Here is a 23,433-nt window from a genome sequence, read left to right as displayed (position 1 = left end):
AGCAGACAGAAATTAGGATTTACACAGCCTAACACTTCTTATTTCTAGATTTTTTTGCTAGCGAACTTTTGTTTAATCAAAAAATAACTATAACTTTTACAAAGAAAAACAACTAGAAAAAACTGCAAGAAAAAGGCTAACTTGTGCATTGTAGGATCTTCTACATACAGGTCTGTTCTCTTAGGGCAGGCCATTTATCCACCATTGGCTTGGAAATGTGTGGGGCAGATGTAAGATTGCTGAATTATTGATGCAAGATAATTCCAAGAGAATCAATTCCTCTGTACTCAACATCAAACATCCTCTGGTGCATTCAATTCAGAACCCAAAACAGTATACAAATGGTTTCTTACATTTTAGGAAGCCGTATAAAAAAAACTCCATGCATTAAACAAATGCAATAACAACAACAATTAATAGGTCTTAGAAATTAGCACATTTTTTTTATAGTTTGCAAGCATTATTATGCATCAACACACACGACTGCAGATTATTTATAATCCTCTTCAATATTTAATGCAACTACTACCAGTTGGTAAAAAGATTACATTAGAAGCTAATTAGAACCTAAGCTATTAATAATATGCATTAAAAGGCATGAACAAAAATACTGTACAGTGGTTATTTTCACATACCTTTTTATTCTAACATGGAAATCTACTACAACATGGGATCGAGTTGGAGAAGGAAAAGTAAAAAAAAAAAAATGAAATAGTAAATGGAAATATTACTGTGTACCCATTTGCATGTCTAAGGCTAAGGCCCCGCTCCCTCAGTTAGCACGCCCACACTGCAGACAGGCGGCGCGCTGACAGGCACAGACTGCGATATGCGGTCTGTAGGGAGCCGGAGCGTGGCCAAAACGGGTGGGGGGGCGCGGCCATGACGTGAGGGGGCGGGACCATCACACAACCCCACAGCACAGCGCTGCAGCCCCTCAGCAGCCCTCAGCCCCTGCAATTGACCGATCTCTGCGGTCTGTAGGGAGCGGGAGCTGGGGGCGTGGTTTGAGCGGGGGGGGGGCGTGTTTGAGCGGGAGGGCTCTTGTGCTGTCCCCCCCCCCCAACCTGTTGGATCCCTCTCCCCCTGTCGGTCCCTCTCCCCCCCTCCCGGAGCAGGGGCAGCCTGCGAAACGGGCACCAGAGGAGGGGGGGGGGGGCGGCGCTATGCACGGCTGCACAGACAGGGTGACCGCCTCCCTCCCCGTAGCCGCCTCCTTTTCCTCCTCATTGGCTGACTGCTGCACCACGTGACGCGCTTCTGATCACAAGAAGCTTGCAGCATCGGCCGGCTGACGCGTCACAGCACGCAGTCAGCCATGTCTGAAGGAGCCAGCGGGGACCTTCAGACTGAAAGGAGCTGGTGGCCCGCGGCCGCCGGCCGCAGCGGGTTCACAGCCTTAGACAGGTTTGCAGCCCTGCCTTTCACCATTATCACCCAGCATACAGTGCTTCCACTGCAGCAAGGGATTCTGGGAAGTGACATGCAAATGAGCACACAGTGCCACCTTTTGCTTCTAAACCATATAATATGGTCCCCTAAAGCTTATGCTTGTTGCATTTAACAGCTTTTGAGTATGGCCTGGTTAAGATGTATAGCCAGTAAACCTACCCACAGACAGCTGGAGAGAGGGAGAGGGAGAGAGGGAGAGACTGCCTAAGTTGGACAGCACTGCAAATTCGAAATAAACTTTTCAAAGTGTGACCACTCGATAGCCCCGGTGGAAGAGTCACTAAAAGAGGTTGACGTTAATCTGCTAAAATTATGATTTATTTCTATGATGAGTAGAATATGGTTTTTTTTTCTAGATACCAGAAAATCATGGAAAATCCCAGACTGACACTATAAAATATGTGAAGGGAAACATTTCCTGTCTCTGCAAAAAGCAACATATAAATGACGGTTATTTTATTTCCATTTAAGGTACCTCCAGAAAAAGTAACTATCTCACTAACTGGTCCCTAGGCTACAAGAAAAGTTTCAAAGGAACTGAAATCCCATTTAAGACAGCATGGCTGCCAGGTCCTTGCTTCCTTCTCTCTCCATGATGACAGAACAATGTTATTCTTTCGGCCACACAGAAGCAAAAGAGAGACCTGTGAAGGGAAATGGTTATCGGGTCCAGGAGAGTAGAAGTGATCAGGGTCATTGCGTCTGTTTTGGGAATTCAAGTCCCTCTGCAAATTGTCATAATAAATGTCTGGTAATCCGATATGTGCAGTGGGACTCTACGCATATTCAACAGATTGTTCAGAGTTATACTGAACAGTGATTCTGCAGATACAAGGGTTAGTATTTTTGCATATTAAGCACAAGGAAAATGACTTAATTTCAGTTGTAACATGTTGGTTTACAGTTGTCATGAAATAGTATTTTTCATTTTTTTCCAATGATAAAAAGATACCATCTAATGTTTAAAACAGAAAAACAAGACTGAAGAAATGTGAATATCTGTCTGCGTTATCCATTAGAGATCCACTGACATTAAATACTATGTACAGTAAAAAGTATGCAGTGATCAGTACCTAAAGAAAACAAATAATTCAAACTTTCACTTAAATAGGAAAAACACAGAAGGGATGAACATAGCATGTCCAAAAAAGGCAAGACATTTTTATGTAGGCTGGTTTCCTAAAAATCATAACATGAATATTATTTTTGAACCCTGCAATAAAAAAAAAAGGAAAGAAAATGAAAAACATGAATATTTTATTGCTATGTGGAATTAACTATTAGGGATCTGAATTATGATGATAATAGTGAAGAGGGATATGAGTAGTGGGACACTGATGAGTGAATTTGCACACTGTCAAAATGGTTCAGGTTTACCCATATTTCTCTTAACCTGGTATTTGTCATGAATGTTCTCTTCTTGCATTTTATTTCTAGCATTGCAGTCAGGATCGCCCACCAGGGACCCAAGGGAATCTCTGATAAGCTACGGCATCGGGTCCAGGCCATTGAGGACATCGGTGTAGATGGAGCAGGAACGTTGCTACGGAAGATCCAAGCTTCTCCCCTGCTTCTTCTGATAAACTGTTTAATGACAGTATACTTATAAATACTGCCCCCTCATCTCCTGTGCTAATCACTAGTTACCAGTGTAAGAGGAAGGAAGGCATTAAGTATCTAAAGGGGTTGGGGAGCAGCAAAGTCTCTGCTCTCTGTGCAGGAGAGAGAGTGAAGAACTGGCCATCAAAGTTATACAATTAATCTCTCCCTGTGGGCCCTTAATGCCCTCATCCAACACTGAGTGCAGTTACAGTAATTCGTTTGTGAAATGCTGTTAAGTATTTTCATTTGAGATGTCAATGTAACTAGAATTAATTAATGTTATAAACTAAGACTAACAAAAGGCTTGTTGGTACGGAAAAATTATTTCTATTGTATTTTCCCAGGATACTGCACAGCAATCATTTACATACTACTTTCTTAACAGCTTGTTAGTATATAACGCACCCTAGTAGTTGCTGAGAGATGTGTTGTTGAGTCACCAATTGTTGTCCATTTCAAGAAGTAAACAAATACATTTCACTCTAATGCCTGCACTGCTGCAACCCTTCAGTCAACAGATAGGATTAAAAGTGTCAAAGCATACGTTGTTCCTACTTCCTAATAATAATACACTGAAAGACAAAGCAAAACGGTTGTAAGAGAACAATTGATCTACTTTACTAGGCTAGATTCTTCTCAGATTTTCTGAGCACAATCTGCTGTTGATTGTATGGGATCATAGTAATCAATTCTCCGGGGAGCTACATTTGTGGTGCAGTGTGTACATGTGCTGTGATAATAGCCTTGGGTTTTTGAGATACCATATGTTGCTATATTGTGGCACTAAAGAGATATACACCCTATTTAAAACTTAATCTTTATTATATAATTTTAAAATAAAACTGTTTGGAGTGAACCATAAATGCAGGACAAAAAGTTGAATAAAATAATTTAAAAGACCGGAGAGGTGGGGTAGTACATAGGATAATATATATATATATTTATATATATATATATTTATATATATATACCCTGTTGTCAGTCTATATTGACCCTATAGTTGTCTACAAGTGTCAAAAATGTGTCATAAAGGTAAGTATAATGAGGATACTGTTATATCACTGATCCCTAATAATCCAGTCCTAAATTAAGGCCGAGTGGGAGAACTGTATACTTCCAATGATCAAGAGGAGGTGTAAGTATATCCTAGCTATATAGGTAACTAACTACAACTAGATGAAGCCCGTCACGGTGAAACGTACGTAGGGTACGTCTGACGTCATCATCACGTGACGTCGGCTCATCAGAGAGGTGTGGGCCTGTGTACCGTCTGGGTGCTTCGTAGACTGCATTCGTGGGCAGCAAGAGCACCCAGACTTGAGGGTCAGTCTGTTTCATCCCAGTTTATGTGTCCATGTTTATCTGGCAAGAGGATATCTATATAGATAGAACTAGGGCTATAAACATGGCTGCTCTAGTTTTATTTTAAAATTATATAATAAAGATTAAGTTTTAACTAGGGTGTATCTCTCTTTAGTGCCACAATATAGGGATTCTTTCTTTTCTCTCACTTAGTCTATCATCCATTCCCTGTGAGCACCACCCCCCTCCTATACTGCTTGGTTTATTAGTCCCTCTCCATTTGCTTGAGCAGGGTATATCTGCTGTATCACTACCTGCAGATTGTATCCGTTTACAGATAGCATATGTTGCTTTAATGCCAGTGGGATCTCTGAAGTCGGAGGTTCCAGAAACACCTACAGCAGGGGTGTGCAAACTTTTCCGCCTGCACATCCCTGCATGCTCTCCTTACCGGCTCGTGCCCCCCCTCCCCACCCCCCTTTCCTTGTCCTCGGATTCAAATAACGCTGCAAGGTCACGTTGCCATGGTAACGTGACGTTACGTGACCCTGTGGCGTCATTTGACACCGTGGCGCGCCGAAGACAGGGTAGGAGATATTGCAGAGGCCTCTACTACCACCGCGCCCCCCATAAAAATCTGGTGCCCCCCCCTTTACACACCCGTGACCTACAGTATAGTTTAATCCCTCAAGGTGTAATTCTTATCTGAGGGAAACTATATTGCTGTTGGGTAATTTCAGACCCTACAACTTTTTGCATACTGTATAAAAATAGGTACCACTGTAGTTCCTCCACATGTTCTGGATGGAGGTATTTCCAAGCAATTCATGTTGGACGTCCCCTGACCTGTGCAGTCTACCACACATACAAAATCATTCTGTATGTTGCTGATAATGTTTTGGCTATATTTGCTATAAAAAAAATAAATAACCTGTTAAAGAAAGAAAGGCATTATACACATAATTTTATAGACATGTGTCTCTCTCCTGAAAAATATTCCATCTAAGTTTGGTACCTCCGGCACAGGGAAAAAAAGAAGGAAAAAAAGGGACTTGGAGATCCATATTAAAAATGCTGTGAAATGGTTTCTCTGTGCTGGAGAAACAGTTCAGGGCTATCGAACTGAATGAAACAGAATTCTTCTCCAACCTAAAAAAGGGCCTGAATGTAAGGAGCAATCCAAGCATTCAACCCCAACCCCCTTCATTTTTAATACAGGACTGAAGAAGGGGGTCTCCATAGCTGAAGTCAATTAATTTCAGCTCTGGGGACCCCCTGCTTGCAGAGATAGCTCCGAAGGGGGTGCCGATATCGCCTGCATCTTTTTTGCAGTTTAAAAGCCCCTGCATCACATGATGACATCACGGCTTCCTATTGGCTCACAGGTCCCAGGAGCTTTGAAAAGCAGCCATATAGAGAACCCTAGAGTGGCTTCCGTCACCCACTACAGAGGTAAGTACCTCAAGAAGCAAGGAGTCCCCGGAGCTGAAATGAATGGGGTCCAGCTCCGGAGACCTTCTGCCTCAATCCTGTATTTGGAAAAAAAAAGAAAAAATGAAGGGAAAAAAATGGCTTGGTTTGTCTCTTGAAGATAAGGCATTTACAACTAAGGCGTGTTTTATAGTTGGCGCGCTCATGCGCGAACGCTCCTGCAGCACACTTTTTGTGTGTATAGACTTCAGTGCTCTGAGCGACACATGGGCGTGGCTATGACACGCATTGGTAGGCGTGGCCACCCCCCCTCTCCCTGCACTCACACACACACACACATTATTCTATATTAGCAGCACATCGTGTCAGTGTCATGATACCTTAATTAATGGTAAATAATTAGCCAAACACTTAGCATAAATAAATCACACAGGCAGTAAAACAAAAGCCATTTGTAACTGTGGCAAGGCATTAAGTGTGCAGGCTATGGAGGGGTGTGTTAAAGAGGCTGAAGAATATAATGCAGGAGGGAGCAGATGGGGAAATAATTACTTTTTTTTTTTTTACTGGATTTTACTGCGCTTTTAACATTAAACAAAAAAACAAAAACCTGTCAGGGATAAGAGATGGATTTTGTGTTTTATACAGTGAACACACACACACACACACACACACACACATACCACCCCCCTGATTGGGCAATACAGTATGACGTCGAGTTGCAGCGGCACAAAAAGACTCTATTTAGAGTCTTTCCTCCGGTCTGCCGGCTCAACGCTCACTGCCGAGTGCGCGCGCGGCCCTAGTATAGAACGGCTGGCTAACCACAGCCAATTATAAGTGCCGCGTGCGCACACGGCGGAGCAAGCGCGCCTTCTATATTACGGGCCTAAGCCATTTCTTCTCTGGTATAATGTTACACAGCATACAAAACATAGACGATAAAATAACAATTGAGTCGAAATAAACCAGAATCCATCACTATTATACATGCACCAAATATCTATATTTGACCCAAAATTAATTTAAAGTCATATAACTATAGAAAGAACAATCACATAGTTTGTAAAATTGTTCATCCGTCTGTCACGCTTTATCTCCTAAGCCTGTTACCAGGTAATGTTATACATTGAAAGAAAAATCTTCGACAGCGCCTTCTAAAACAATTCAGATTATATTCATTTTAGAAATTCACAAGTCCACACACCCCCTTCACCAGGCTGTATTTAATATATTGCCCCCCCTTAAGTCTTAGAACTTATTTCAAAGCTTACAATTTAAAATTGATACTAAACCACTATTCAATTCTGCAAACTACCAGTTGTTCGTCTGAAATGTATATCACTTGGAGATCTCTGCAGTCCAGATGAAAAGACCTCTGCAGTCACAAAAGCTTGTGCACAATAATAATAATATATTGGTCCAATAAAAGGTTTCACAGCCCACAAAGTATCTTACTCTTTCTGGGACCAATATGGCTACTAAGCATCCCTCATTGCAGTTCACTTGCGTTACATCCTGCGCATATGCACGGGCAGTGCTAGCTTCATATAGATAAATATAAGTGTTTAATTTGCAGGCATTGTGAGACTGCCATTCTTCTAAATTTGTATGTACAGTGTATCTGTATGTTCAGTATAAGGTTCATATATACAGTGGGGAGAAAATGTTTGTGAACCGCTTAGGATATCCACATATTTCACACCCAACATATTATTAGATCCTAATCTAAGTCCTAATAATAGATACAGATAACCTGATCAAACAAGTGACACAAAACATGATACTTTTTCAATATTTATTTTTCCACAAATAATTAAACATTCAATATCCATGTGTGAAAAAGTATGTGACCCTTTAGATTCAGTACCACTTGAGCAGCAATAACTTCAGCTGAGCATTTCCTGTAACTGCTGGTCAGTCTCTCACATCGGTTGAGGAATATTGGCCCATTCCTCCTTACAGAACTACTTCAACTCAGTGACATTTGAGGGTTTCCTTGCATGGACAGCTCAAATCAGATCCTGGGACTATATTTCAATGAGGTTTAGGTGCGGACTTTGACTAGGCCATCCTAAAACAAGGAATTTATTCTTCTGTAGCCATTCTTTTGTAGATCTGTTTGTATGTTTAGGATTATTGTCTTGCTGCATTACTCACTTTCGCTTCAGCGTCAACTCACAGACGGATGGCCTGACATTCTCCTGTAGAATTCATGGTTGTGTCAATGATGGCAAGCCTCTAGGTCCTGAGGCAGCAAAGCATCCCCAAACCATCACACTCCCACCACCATGCTTGACAGTTGGGATGAGGTTCTTCTGTTCGATTGGAGTTTTGTTTTTTTGCCAAACATAACGTTTCTCATTGAGGCCAAAAAGTTCTACCTTTGATTCGTCTTTCCTGAGAACATTGTTCCAGAAGTTGTGGGGATCATCTTTGGTGAACTTAAGACGGCAGCAATGTTGTTTTTAGAGAGCAGTGGTTTCCTCCTGGATATCCTTCCATGAACACCATTCTTGTTCAGTCTTTTTCTGATAATTGAGTCATGAACTCTTACAATAGCCAAGGCGAGTGGCCTACAAATCCTTGGATGTTACTCTGGGGGTCTTTATGACTTCCTGGATGATTTGTCGATTTGTTCCTGGAAAGATTTTGGTAGGACGGCCACTCCTGGGTAGAGTGACTGTGGTCTTGAACTTTCTCCATTTGCCTGTGTAAGGAATCGGGGAACTCGCCCCCCTGCGTCGTGTTCCCTCCCTACCTGCCGCATCTCAGTTCCCGCTCTCCGTATAGAGCATGCACGCAACCGCGATTCCCCTATTCGTACCACGGAGCCTGGCCCACCCCCGGTCGCGTCGCGCCTTCTCTTACGCGCGGCGCGTACACGTGATGGTGTGTGCCGCCCTCTAGCGGCGAGTCAAGATTATCTGATGTCTCTCTGTATGGGGTGCGCCGCCCTCTAGCTGCGAGTCAAGACTCTCTGTGTGGTAGTCGCCGCCCTCTAGCTGCGAGTCAAGATTCTGTTTCTTTAAGTGTTCTGAAGCCAACTACTCCATCTTGCTTCCTGGCAAATCCTGCCCTCTTCCTCCTGGCAGGAAGTAAGCCTCTCTCTGACTTCATCATTGCTTACAGCTGCTGCTGCCTTTAAATACTGTCAGTACTCTATGCTTTGCGTGCCTGCCCTCACATGCTGTTCCTCCCTGGATTCCCTCTAGGACACTTCTCATCTCCTTTTGGATTCCGGAAGACTGGGACAGTCACTCATTTCACCACTGAGGTTAGTTTACCGTCGGGTAGTGTAGGACCTGCTGAGTAGGGTTTACCTTGACGTGGTAGCAGGCTTATAGTCCTTTGGCCAAAGGATTAAACTAAGAACCCTTACGTTGTATTTAGTTTTGCTGTACTCTGCTGTTACTGGCACTATGCCTTTAAGGAAGCCGGACGTCCTCCAAGAAGCATTTATATTGTGACCTTGTGCTCTGGACACTTTCCTCCCCTGCTCCCCTCTAGTGGCTACACCTTCACCCCGCGGTGGTGCCTGAGAACGCGCGCATTCCCGCTTTGCTGCCAGAGCATGCGCGCACATGCAGCTGGGCCAGTCTTGTCTCTGTGCTTGGCTACGCACCTCCGGATGCGTTGCACATTCTCCTGCGCGCGGCGCGCTCACGTGATTACGTGTGCCGATCCCCAGTTGCACGGCAACTCACTCCCTTTCGTCTCTCCTGCGGATTCCCCACCTCGCTATCGGGTCCATTTCCTTCCCCGGCTTGTGTGTAGGAACACAAGCGTGACAGTCTGACAGTGGATTGGTGGAGCCCCAAATCCTTACAAATGGATTTGTAACCCTTTCGACACTGATGAGCATCCATAACTGTTTTTCTGAGGTCCTCAAAGATTTATTTTGATCGTGGCATGACTTGTTTCCACACACCTGTATGGTGAAAACCAAATTCACTACGTTTCTGATTTTTATATAGGGTGGGACCTCCCAAACTCACACCTGAATATTTACCTAATTATCTAAACACCTGATTCTAATTATCCCCTTTAACTTAGCTGATACCCCGACTCTTAACTCATTGTTTGTCTAATTCATACATAGTTTTGTTTCAAAAGACATGGAATTGGTTAATACAAACCCTATTGGCTATTTAAGAAAAGACTGGTTGCGATTCAAAAAGGTTATCATGGAAAAACTAGAGAAATTCTGTAATTATCATTGCGGTTCACAAACTTTTTCTCTCTTGTTAAAAACCCTATGTACAGTGCTGCTTACCAAGCACTATGTTGTAATTGTGAAGCGTTTGATTTCCTGTGACAGGGCCTTTCCCCGTCTAAAAGGCTTAAAAAAGAAAGCCTGTCTTTAGCTGAAGAGTCCAGCAAGGAGCTGGTTAATTTCAGCAGGTGTTAATTGAGCAGTCTCCATCTGGCTCATCAAGCATGCTTCAAAGCCTGCTGCACAGACTACATGGGATCTCTAGCACAGAGAGAGCCTGTGCTGCTTGAGAGATCCCAGGGAAAGAGACTCTCTGTTCCATGCATCAGTCCCTGGAACCCGCCAGAGGGATTACCCCACAGACACCAACACAGACCGTGGACTGACGTAGAAAGCACCCTGTCTATATGTACCTCTCTTTGGACTTGTGTTAAAGGTTGGTAAGAGGCCTAGATAGGGACTGCTGTAGTGTTAGTAAGTCCTCTACATAGGGTTAGGTCTGGTTGTTATTTTCTGCTCTAACTGTGTTTGCTGATATGAATCTGTTTTCTGTTTAAAGCTGCTGGATAATAAAACCTATGTTTAATTCTCCTAAAAAGTTTAATTCTCCTAAATGCAGCATCGACCGAAGAAGAGATCAGTGTATCTTAAAAGCTTGCACAAATAAAAGCATTTCGTTAGCCACAGAACGGTATCAACTATTTGTTTTTTATTATTAAGCTCAGCTAACACGGTACAGAAACGTCTACATACTGTACATACAAATATATAACACATACACACACTCCATCTCTCATCATCTCCTCAATGATCTTCTAGGTACTGCGTTTGCAAGATTCTCTTCTCCAGATTGCTTCAACAACTTTTCTGATTCTATCCTCCCATCTTACTTGCGTTTTTTGTCTTGGTCTTTTAATTTCCCCTGGAATCCAATCAAGTACCATCTTTGTCCAACAATGGTCACTGTTACTTGCCAGCCAAAATAGACATAGGGGCCTATGCAGCAATTTGCGATGTGTGTGTGTCGGCAGCGCGCTTACATCTCCTGTGTTTGCCGGGAATTTGCCGCTAAATGCAGTAAATGGCGATTGTGAGGGAAATTGGTGAGTTGCACATGTTGCGAGTACAAGGCGCAGCGCTCCGCGTTCCTGCAGTCAGTGGCGGATGACGGCATGTATCTGTATTTCACTTGAATGTGGCGTCAACCTCTGCACATAAATAAAAAAAACCTCCTTCTTGCTTAAAGCATTCAGTTACTCACGGTAGTGAGTGTCTTGCTGTTACTGACATTAGCAAACCTTTTACTGCTGTCCCTAATTAGATACTTTTAGAAACATACCTGGTGCAGTGCTACAGTTGTGTCTTCTGTTCTTTGACACGTGAAGAGGTGATACATGTGTGCATGTGACTTGTGACATTTCATGTACATTTGTGTCTGTGTGTTGGACTCTGTTGCAAAGCTTACAGTACATTGCAGTGAGTTGCTGTGTGTACTGTAACCCGTGCATGCAGCAAGAGGGGGATGATGTCATGTATCTGTATTGAAGGAGAATTTGGCGGCAACTTTTGAACATGAAAAAATCACCTCATGATAGTTTGACGCATTCTGTTACTCACAGCAGTGTGTTTCTTGCTGCTAGTGACATTAGCAAGGCTTTCACAGCGCTGTCCCTCAATAGATAGTTTTAGGAACATACCTGCTTCTTGTCATTCACAAGACAGACACCTTTGCCTAACATTAATAATGTATTTTATTATAAACAACAAATGTAACAGGTTCTGAATGACGTGTAATACAATTGAAGCTGCGCTGCCAGCAGCAACAGTACAATGACACAACAATGTCACTAGCAGCTGAAATTTTCGGCTCTCGCCTGCTTGTTGGTGCCGCAGCTTTTTGGCGCTTTTCTCGCAAGGAGTTTCTCCCGCGCACCCCCGAGATCTTACTCGGCATCTACTGAATTCTGAGTGCTGCTTAATATGGCGAAATAGCAATTCTCGCCACCCCGCCAGCGCTTGATTTCCGGCAACAATTGCATATGCCGTTTTTCAGTTAACTCGCACACATACCGCCATCAACTGCATACTACATGCCAAACTCGCAATAAAACAGCCAAATTCAGCCTTCTCGCAAGTTACTGCATAGGCCCCATAGTCTCCAACATCTTCTATTTTATTTATTTCGATCGTTGCAGAATTTAGAATTTTATTGAACATCATTTTGTCTCGCTGAGATTCATATGGAGGCCCACTTTCTTACTTGCTTAGGTGGTTTTCTCAAAGGTCTTGTAGCAAAAAATAACAATGCCATCTGCAAATCATAGGTGACTCAAATACTCACCAATAATTTTGATTTGCTTTTCTCCTCCAATACACACACACCTCTACATTTTGTAGAACTTTTGTATTTATTATTTGTGTGACTGACAATGATCATGTGAATGGGGAAATGTCATTCTTGACAGTCTTATCTGGTTCAATGCAACTTTGAAAGTGCTCCAAGAGTTGAGAAAAAAAGGGTTAAGGTGAGCCATTGAACAGATGGTATGCCACATATTTCCTCCATCTATTAAGCTGCGGTCTGAAAATGAGCTATAGCCTGTTATCACAATGTTGTTAACCTGCAAAGTAGTTTTATAGTTGGTTTGTGTGGGAGAGTATTAAGACACACTCACAGTAGTGTTCTCAGGGAAATGCTAAACCTCCTTAGACAGCTGTTATCCATCTTTATAACTAGCAGTTATACTACAGCTGCAAAGTCATGGCATGCATTACTATCGGAAATGGGACAACCCATTACATCTCAGCATTTTTCTTTTGCTTGAATCAATCTGATAATCAAGCAGCATCACAGTAACAGTCCTTTCCCTACCATCTTAATGTCCAAAAAATGTATAGTTTCATTAAGTATTGAATTAAAGCAGTTTATCATACTTTTATTTCCACCTTTCAAATTAATAGAGGATACGTGTACCATAATAAAATAATTAAAAAAATATTTATAAAAAGTAAATATGTAGATCCTGAATTTTTGTTGTTGTTAGCGATTAAGAATGTATCATTTCTGAAACAATTGTGTTTACCAGTGCACTTTCTATTAAATGATTTACATGCATCTCGAACATTTATGGACCTCTACATACAGCTTATATTATGCAATGCAACAAAGCGGAGAACTGGTAATCATATCTATCTGCATCCCAAAAACTACAAGGAGAGATCTCTGGTGCACTATATCATTAAAAAAAGTATCATTGTCTGAAAGTAAAATGGGTTTAATGAAAGAAACATGAAACAAGCATTTGCCAAAGTAGAGTGTCATGGATTGCACCTTCAAGAAGAGACAGACTACTTTTAGAGCGGTGCTCTAAAATTCACTCAAATATGTTCTATTTTAAACATGCAATATCGGTGCAAACCCATTCTGTTTTATGCATGTATGTACATGAGAATATCTTGTAATGCATATGTTCAAATTTGGTTAATATTTGTTATGCACACCCTGCTGGAAAGTAGAAAATGGCACAAACTACCCTAAAGCATGTAACCCTGTGTTACATGCCATTGACTTGAATCGGAGGCTTGTGGGTTCCCCCCAAGGGGGTTAGTCATTATACTGTGACCGTGCAGATTGGGGCACTACGGCACAGAAACTATCATGGAGTTTAATGTAAAGTACTAAGTAAACTGTCAACTATATAGAAGAAACGAAATACAATAATTAATAACCTCCTAAGTGTTACTATATAATAAGACAAATTAAAAAACATACCTTAATTCACTGGCTGCATCAGAATCTGTGAAGTTTACTAATTTAAGAAAATGTAACATCTGCTTCTTTTTACTTACCATAAATGTATTGACATGTTTATGAAAAAGGACTAGGAAGAAAACTGCATTAGGACACCTTCTCCTCCACTAGACAGCACTTTTTATGTTTTATTTTATAATGAGCACAAAACAATAGAACATGGGTGGACAACTCCAGTCCTCAGGGGTCACCAACAGGTCAGGTTTTAAGGAGATCCCTGCTTCAGCACAGGTGGCTCAATCAATGACTGAGCAAAGGAATGGAAGCAGGCACACGGTCTTTCTAAAGGTGCAGTTTATTGTGCCACCAAAGGTCCAACGTTTCGGCAATAGATTGCCTTTATCAAGGAGAGGGCTACAGAACATACTAAACATACCACTATTTATACACAAATGGGTACTCACCCCTCCACGATCACTGCTGCCCTGCTCCTGGATGTCGACGCCCCCATCGTGACATCAGAGCACCAGCGCTGATGCTCTGACGTCACGATGGGGGCGTCGACATCCAGGAGCAGGGCAGCAGTGATCGTGGAGGGGTGAGTACCCATTTGTGTATAAATAGTGGTATGTTTAGTATGTTCTGTAGCCCTCTCTTTGATAAAGGCAATCTATTGCCGAAACGTTGGACCTTTGGTGGCACAATAAACTGCACCTTTAGAAAGACCGTGTGCCTGCTTCCATTCCTTTGCTCAAGTACTTCTGGGATGTCTGGACCTCCCTGGACACAGCGCACCGGCAGATAAGTACCCCCCTCCAGCACCTACCAGCGGTGTGCATGTGCTTCTATATATGACTCAATCAATGACTGAACCAGGGACATCTTTAAAACCTGACCTGTTAGTGAGGACTGCAGTTGGCCACTTCTGCGATAGAAGTATACAGATCTTCACGTGAGTTAAAGTAGCAATCCTGCCATTTTTACCATTTTTTTATTGCAGGATTGCATAGGGGAGGTCTTGCAGAGCTGAACCTCACTATTTTCAGCTAATCGGACACACTGGTTCCCAAGATACTTACCGGTATGGTTACCAGTATTACGTACTGGTTTTAACAGGGGGTTTAAATGGCCATCCAATAGGACGCCACAACCGATGATGGTGCCTCTACTCCTTGGCCATGGTTTCCCCCTGGAGGGACATTTAAAACCGGTAACTCCACCAATAAATATCTCGGGAACCAGGGGTTCCCCCGGAGCTGAAAATACTACAGTTCCCATGCTATAAAAAAACGAGCAGCTGGTATCACAGCTTTAATCATGTCTGCATAACGCATATTCAATCCAATCCAGAATGAATCATCAACAATAAACTACATCTGACCCCACTATCAGCACACATTTGAGACATCATTTTTTCCCATCCAGGAGATTCACTCTGACTCACTCCCTGATTTATATATATATTATGTTGTCAGCACTAGAAAGGAATTTAAGGTAACTATACTGCATAAGAAAACATGATTCAGTAGCTCTGTTCATGTTGGGATGTTTTTATCTTTGGTATTCCAGCAGAAATACAAAGGTCTGAGCACTGTTAGCAGGTCATTAAAGAGACAATCCCTTCTGGGATGAAAGCAGCGCATTAATGGCAGTGACATGTTTAAGGGGCTAATTTGGGTGATTAATGTTTGTCTATCTTTATTTATATAGCTCCAACAGTGTACTCAGCGCTTTACAAAACAGTACAGAGAATTATAATAATACAATAAGCGCAGCAAAGCCAGACAATAGGAAAGGAAATCCCTGCCCCAGAGAGCGTACTATATAAGTGGTATGTTGGGAGACTTAGGGCTTGAATATAGCAGGAGCGCATGGTGTCGTGCGCGCCTGCTGCAGAGGCGATCCCTGGCCTGTGGGATCTGGAGACGCAACGGGGAGGTGTGTCGGAGACATACCTGTGACGTCACGTGAGCGGTTCGCCCTCATTGGCTGAACCGCTCACGTGACCCGGACGTTGCGCGTCAAAATCAAATTATTTTGTTGCACAAAAGATCGGTTGCGCTGTCGCTCTCATGCACGCGCGCTCAATGGCCGTCCTCATTGAGGTACGGCCTTTTGTTTGCGGCGTGTGGACTATGGACGTTGCCATACAGAGACAGCAGAAAAGTTTAAATTGTAGAGGTAAGTGTCCAGCAGTGATCTAAAGCAGGGTTGAGGGGTTCCTGAGGGAGTACAGACACAGCCCCGACGTACGTTTCACCACCCCTTGCTTCGTCCGGGGGCTTTGGATCACTGCTGGACACTTACCGCTACAATTTATGCCATTACTCAATCTCCCTCTTGGGATCTGCATGCATTTCATCTTGTGGTGATTATACTGTTTTCTAGCATGGCTCCTTTATTGTGGTTTTTTATACATGTTATATATTTACCTTGGTGATTGAGTGGTACTGTTACTTAGCATTTAGGTAGAGTACTTTAGTATTCATTTTTTGATCCCTGTTTTGACCGGCCGGTCTAGAGATATATAAGCAGGTACTATTATATTTTTTCTGGTTTCATCTGCGCATTTTCCTATTTTTAGGTTAGATTCAGGATTTATTTATATCCTTCATCTGTAAATAAACCAGTATATATGTATTGGGGTTCCAAGGGGACAGTTTTAACATTTTTTGTGTAATTCATGTGTTTTTTCCATTGAATAAATTCATTTATTATTTATCATTGCTTGAGTGCTTTCAGTGGGACCCATTTATTTTCTTTTGTGTGTATATATATATATGTATGTATATATATATATATATATATATATATATATATATATATATATATATATATATATATATATTATAGTGGTTGACAAATCACCAAAAAAATCTACTCGCCACACAAAAAAATCTACTCGCCACCTAGTACCAAACGTGTGCTGCTTGGGCCAATATTTACTCGCCCGGGGGTTAAATCCACTCGCCCGGGGGTTAAATCCACTCGCCCGGGGCGAGCAAATGTATAGGTTTGTCGATATATATGTATATATATATACAGTGTTCGACAAACCTATACATTTGTTCGCCCCGGGCGAGTGGATTTAACCCCCGGGCGAGTAAATATTGGCCCAAGCAGCACACGTTTGGTACTAGGTGGCGAGTAGATTTTTTTGTGTGGCGAGTAGATTTTTTGGTGATTTGTCAACCACTGTATATATGTATTTATTTATTCTAGCTAGATGCCTTAGGCCTCGGATATAGTAAGCGCTTAGGTGCTGCTGCTCGCTCTCGCTTGCTGCTGCTCGCGCTACCAGGAGCTTTTTGCTGTCCTGACAGAGGAGACAGCAAGCGCGCTTGGGAGGCGGGTATCACTGTGTATGTGTGTCACTTGGTAGCTGTCAGTGTGTGTGTGTCACTTTGAAGTGGTCTGTGTGTTTGTGTGTCACTGGGGAACGTGTGTGTGTGTGTGTGTGTGTGTGTGTGTGTGTATTATATAATATATATTTTAATATTTTAAAAATTAAAAAAAAAAAGACCTGTTGTGAGAATAAATTATTTATTAACATTGTGCAACTTTGATAAATATATTCACACGCGCGCACAGACGCACACGCACACACGCACATTCATTTCTGGGTGTTTGGTGCTATACTGTACGTACATACAATCCTTCCGGTCCCCACCTGACCCTGTCCGGTGTCTCCGGTTCCCCTCCTCATACCTCCCCCCCTCCCTCCACCCCCCTCACCCTCCCTCCTTCTCCCCCCCCCTCTCTCCCCCCACCCCCCTCCCTCTCCCCCCCCCTCTCTCCCCCCACCCCCCTCTCTCCCCCCACCCCCCCTCTCCCCCCACCCCCCCCTTTCCCCCCACCCCCACCCCTCTCTCCCCCCACCCCACCCCTCTCTCCCCCCACCCCCTTCTGCCCCCCCCTCTCACCCCCTTCTGCCCCCCCCTCTCACCCCCTTCTGCCCCCCCTCTCACTCCCTTCTGCCCCCCTCTCACTCCCTTCTGCCCCCCCTCTCACTCCCTTCTGCCCCCCCTCTCACTCCCTTCTGCCCCCTCTCACTCCCTTCTGCCCCCCCTCTCACTCCCTTCTGCCCCCCCTCTCTCCCTTCTGCCCCCCCTCTCTCCCTTCTGCCCCCTCTCCCCTTCTCCCCCCTCTCCCTTCTCCCCCCCTCTCTCTCCCTTCTCCCCCCACCCCTTCTCCCCCCACCACACCACTGTTTGCCCCCCCCCCACCACCAGCCTGTTTTTCATACCCACCCCCTTGCACTAGCACCAGCCCCAGCCCGTTTCCAGCCCCAGCCGTTTTCACCCCCCCCCCTGCACCAGCCCGTTTTTCACACACCCCCCTGCACCAGCACCAGCCCCAGCTCGTTTTTCACACACCCCCCTGCACCAGCCCCAGCTCGTTTTTCACACCCCCCCCCGCACCAGCCCCAGACCGTTTTTCAAACCCACCCCCCTGCACCAGCCCCAGCCCGTTTTTCAAACCCACCCCCTGCACCAGCACCAGCCCGTTTTTCACACACACCCCCTGCACCAGCACCAGCCCCAGCCCGTTTTTCCACCCCCCCCCCCCTGCACCAGCACCAGCCCGTTTTTCACACACACCCCCTGCACTAACCCCAGCCCGTTTTTCACACACACAGGCCCTGGTCCGATTCAAGGCAGGGGATGATGACTCCTGTATGGCGTCTTCTCATCTATCTACTGCCATGGCCGGACTCGGTCTGGTGAGAAGCCGGTAATGAGCAGCCCCCCCCCCCCCCCTCACCCTGGTGGCAGTGCATGCATGCTATCTCTGGTGTGTGGGACACACACACAACACACACAACACACACTGCCTTCTGTCTGATCGCATTGCTCTGTAGTAACAATGGCGGCTCTGTAGTGCTCTGTAGGGAACCGGCTGCAGCCCCATTGGATGGGAGCGGTCACGTGACCGCTCCTCCGCTTCCCCGAGCAGCAAATTTCAGTTTGCCGCTCTCGGAAGAGTTTCTCCTCATCAGCGCGCATGCGGAGGGAGAAACTATAGCCGCGCTGATAACAGATGCAGGGGCTTTGTGCATCGGTTCAGCGCGGCTCAGCCCGCCTCAGCGACGCTGAGTGCACTATGTCCTGGGCCTTAAATGGATAAACCACGTAATCTCATAAACAATGTATTCAGCAATTAAGAAAGAAGCAGCGGATAAAAAAGGAGCTACTGTGGCCCAAGTATATTCTATACCAGGCCTGCACAACTCCAGTCCTCGAGGGCTGCAAACAGGCCAGGTGTCAGGATATCCCTACTTCAGCACAGCTGGCTCAATTAGTGGGTCAGTCATTCTGAGCCACAAATTAAGCCAGCTGTGCTGAAGTAGGGATATCCTGAAAATCTGACCTGTTTGTGGCCCTCAAGGACTGGAGTTGAGCAGGCCTGTTCTATACAGTATATTGATTAAAAATGTATATAATCGGTCTGAAGGGGTGTTGTTTCCCCAATAAATTGCCCTTTATTTCTGCTTTTTTTAAAAATAATTTTCACACTTTTTCACTATACTGTACACGTTTTTTTTAATAAGTTGTATAGACTGCTTCTTCCTTCATAGCCGATGACTTTATATTACCGTGCTGGCTTCGTTTCACAATAAACACACAATGCATGGAACACGATGCTTCCAAATTTCTCAAGCAATCAACCAGGGATATTGTGACATAAGTGCCACTATTTTACTTATATTTGTTTTAACAAATATATTTACTTAGATATAAGCAACAATACTTGGCTTTTGTTATACTTCACGTCGCATAATAAAACGGTTATATTTTAGATTCACAATAGGAGTTCATGAAAACATTTGCGAGGGAATTTCTGCTTTATAAAGACCATTTTATATCAGAAAAAAGTAAGGTGCAGCGGTATAGTATGATGGTGAGTATGGTCGCCACAGATTACAATGTCACTCTCAACTGGAATGTTTTGGCCGAGGGGCAGAACAAAACAGTGCTTTTTAGGCGGGAAAAAAGGGTTTTAATGCAGCAATTCCCCTCCCCTCCAAGCCCTCAGGGCTAATCTGTGGTCCTCAGTATTTTGGGGACCACTCAGCTCCCTGTAAAACTGACTTTTGCATATTTGAAGCTACCTTGAAGAACTACAAACAGGGCAACTGGGGTCACCCATCTGTGATATCATCTCCCAAAGACAAGTTGATTTTCTATTAGTTACTGGAGAGAGGCCTGACAGTGGACAAAACATTTCATTGCTCAGGAAGGGGGATCCCTGGACATCGGGGGGCCGCTGAACAACCTCTAACTCAAGAAATCAAAATGACTGTGAGCTGCGCGAACTGCTGCTGTAACCCTTTCCCTACCAGAATTGATGGCCCCCCTGGACACAAATGGGTTAAAGCCCTTGTTTCCTGCAGGACATATTTTATTTCTATTTTGTTCATTGTTTTCCACAAATCAGTGCAAATAATATGAACTCAGTGAAGAAATATGGAAAATCTGGTGAGGAATATATTGTTTTTTTGGGATATTATTATCTGCGTCGCCCCAAAGGCGGACTTCAGAAACGGTTCCCCAAGAACTGCTCCCCTCTGCACAGAACACACGTGCTAAAGGTTAACATCTGCAAATTCTTGCTGCTATGTGTATTGTCAGCCCCACCCAGGGTTTTGGTCACGTATCTCCACCTTTACCTTGTAAACCTACGGATGGTGGCGTTCGGCGGTGGCGTCTCCCGGCAACGCCCCCTCCAACTCCTGTCAATTTGGCTGCCCAGCGTCAAATGGCACCACGTTATCATGCCAATTGCCATGACAACGGGACGCTATGCGGCGCCGCATTGCCATGACACTGTGACTCCTTGGCACATAAGGCGCCCCGTTGTCATGGCAACCGTGCTGCCATATTGTCAGGAGTTGCAGGGGGAGATGTCGGAAGGATGCCGGGAGACGCCGCCGCAGGTAAGTGCTAAATGTAAAAAGGATGCCTCCAGATTAGCCTCAGTAGAAAAGGGCAACCCTGGCCCCACCCCCTGCAGTGTTTATGAATCTGGACAAAGGAATTTCCAAGGCCATTCATTGATAACCCCTCCAGCCTGCGTCGCACCAAACGTGGACAGCCTTTAGCGGCAGTCGAGTTGCTGCCCGGTTACCGGCTTGGGTAGTCTTCTAAGGCTACGGCACCAGTCCTCCCTGCTGCACGCGCACCTGGTGGCGCGTGCAGTGACTACAGCCGCGTTCGGTGGCCTGTAGGGGAGCGGGGCCATGACGGGGGGGGGGGGGGGGGCGCAGCCATGACAGGGCATATCTGCCCTGTCATTGGCTGCGCGCCGACCACGTGACCGCATTGCGGCATGGGAAGACAACATTCTTGCCTTTCCTGACAGCGCACGCGCCACAGTGCTTTGCACACGCACACAGCCACTGGGGCGCCGACGTGACCACCGGGGAATCAGCCTTAGGGGCCTATGCAGAGAGCAGCGCTATTTCGAAATTCGCCATTTTTTGGAGAAAATCGCGCAGAAAGCAGCAGAAAATGGCGAGTTCCGAAAAACGCGCCAATTTTTCTTTTCTATTTGTAAAACTCGCCTCGCGGCTGGCGAGAACCTCAATCTCGCCAGTTTTAAAAATATCCTAATGCAGAGAGGCGCGAACGGCATCTAGCGGCTGTTCGCGCCATTGTCTCCTTTTTGCCTCGCCAGAAAAAATTGGCAAGAAGCTGCCGCTCGCGGCCATTGCAAAGGGAAAAAAAAGGCGCGAATTTGTTTTTACACGTTTCTGAAGCGCGCATCTCGCCAATTTAAACTCGCCACACGCATCCATGTTAAACATAGCAGAATTCGCACTTTTCTGCATATGGAGAATAAAACTCTCCAAAAAAGCTACTTTTTAATAAATTCGCCAATTTTAAAATTCGCTGCTCTCTGCATAGACCCCTTAGGCTGAGTCCATAGAGACTGCAGCCGTGCGCTGAGGCTGAGGGAAAGCGGGTGCTTTCCCTGGCCTTAGTTCGCGCGCCGTCGGGGGGCGGGCCAGTGACATCACGGAGCTGGTTTGCCCTCATTGGGCGAACCTCTCCCGTGAACGGCCCTGCGCTCCCGTGAGCGCGAAAAACTAAAAATTGGATAAGACCTACGCTTGCGGAAGCGTGCGCGAGCCCATGCTAAAGCCGCTCTCATTGCGGCTGCAGGGGCTTACGGCCGAGCGCGCCTCAGCACCTGGACTCAGCCTAACTCAACGCGGGCCTATCCTACCTCTGCTGCTAACACAATGTTAAGCTTGTCTGTTACAGTTACATATCCCGGTAAAACATTTTTATAAATAAATAAATTGTGCATTTCTGTGCCTTTCCCTAAGACTTTTTCTTATGAGGGATGGCAGCGTTAAATGAGTTAACTTTTCGGTGCGCTCTATGACACACTTTTTAACCCCTTCCCTTCCAGCGCCACATGGCAGCAGCCCTCAGCCTACCTCCTGTGCCAATGTAACTGCTCCAAGCTTCCTGCTTCCCCCCCCAAGAGAGCCGCGCTAACCAGCAGCTCTTGGCCAATCAGAATCTTGCTGGCCGTGTGACATCACAGCGCCTAGCAACAGGCAGCGGTCGGTTGAGGGGAAGTGTACACAATGTGAGTCGAGGGATGTCAGGGGACAGCCAGCAGCGGGAGAGCTGTCTTCCAATCAGGAGGGGCGGAGGTGACGTCACCCGCAGCTGCGTGACGGGAAGTGTGATGTGGCTGAGAGGAGATCAGTATGGTAAGTGGCGCTGGGAAGGGGGTGGCTGCACCGGCTGGGCGCTCATTGACTGCTCTCAGTGACTGTGCTGGTGCAGAGGGGTCTCTGAGACCACAGGATGCTATATTAATATAGAGGGGGTGGGGGTATGCGGGGTCTGTGTACGGGTTGTGGTGTGTGAGTGCACAGTGTGACTGCTCTGCTGACTGGCCTGATATCTGGAGGTACGCATACAAATGCTTCTATACCGCACACAGGCAGGTTATTGTGCTACTGTGCACACAATGTGATCTTGGATATATGTAAAACGTGCACTCTGTGTACAGGTTTCAGACAGGAACCCAGGATTACACAGACTGCTTCTCTCTGTTATAGAATTAAATGAGAAAACAACCGGGGGTGGTGTGTGTGTGTGTGTGTGTGTTTTATTTTTTGTGCCACCCTCAAGCTTAATAAACATTTGGAAATACAGACCGTGTCCTTATAATGGCGCACAGACAATTTGTATGATTTTTTTTTTGACCGGCTTTCCCATCTCTTTGAGAAAACAAAGTGATTTGCCCAAGATCACATAATGTTTGTGGCCCACGCACAAACTGAACCCACAAGCTTGTGGTTTCAACAGCTTGAGTGCTATCCTGCAGGTATTGAAGCCGCCCTCCACTCTGCTAGCAACGCTATATACAGTACATATGTAGCATTGTTTTTCCCACCCCTTGGGAGATATGGCGGCTACGGTGTATGTGGCGCGTTGCCTGCGGCTAACAGGAGGTCTGTGCCTCTGCTGATGGGAGCCTGGAGTGTGCCTGATCCGTTTGACAGCGCCTCCACCTGCGCGGGATCCTAACAATGTGGGATAACCCCGTGCTGGACAATATAATACACACAGAAGACCAGTATAATATAACAGGTTTTACTGTACAGGATATACTACTAATGACACTACAGAACATACAAGCCTCACAGGGCCGT

The 23,433-nt window shown here is 45.0% G+C and overlaps 2 protein-coding genes across 3 annotated transcripts in view; one reads left to right on the top strand and one right to left on the bottom strand.

Moving 5' to 3' along the window:
- Positions 1-22,378, bottom strand: part of XRCC4 (X-ray repair cross complementing 4) — a 367,562-nt gene extending 345,184 nt beyond the window's left edge. Inside the window, exon 1 of one of the 2 annotated variants that reach the window (XM_075592518.1) lies at positions 22,201-22,378. The gene's annotated coding sequence lies outside the window, so the exon portion shown is untranslated. The remainder of the gene's footprint in view (positions 1-22,200) is intronic. The other variant, XM_075592527.1, reaches the window with a different exon arrangement.
- Positions 22,331-23,433, top strand: part of TMEM167A (transmembrane protein 167A) — a 43,224-nt gene continuing 42,121 nt past the window's right edge. The window contains exon 1 of the mRNA XM_075592549.1: positions 22,331-22,482. Coding sequence (XP_075448664.1) covers positions 22,480-22,482 — 3 coding nt within the window. The 5' untranslated portion in view covers positions 22,331-22,479. The remainder of the gene's footprint in view (positions 22,483-23,433) is intronic.

Source organism: Ascaphus truei, chromosome 1 (assembly GCF_040206685.1).
Source record: "Ascaphus truei isolate aAscTru1 chromosome 1, aAscTru1.hap1, whole genome shotgun sequence".
Classification (NCBI taxonomy): Eukaryota; Metazoa; Chordata; class Amphibia; order Anura; family Ascaphidae; genus Ascaphus; species Ascaphus truei.
Note: the sequence above shows the minus strand (reverse complement) of the source record. Positions and strands in the feature narration are given on the sequence as shown.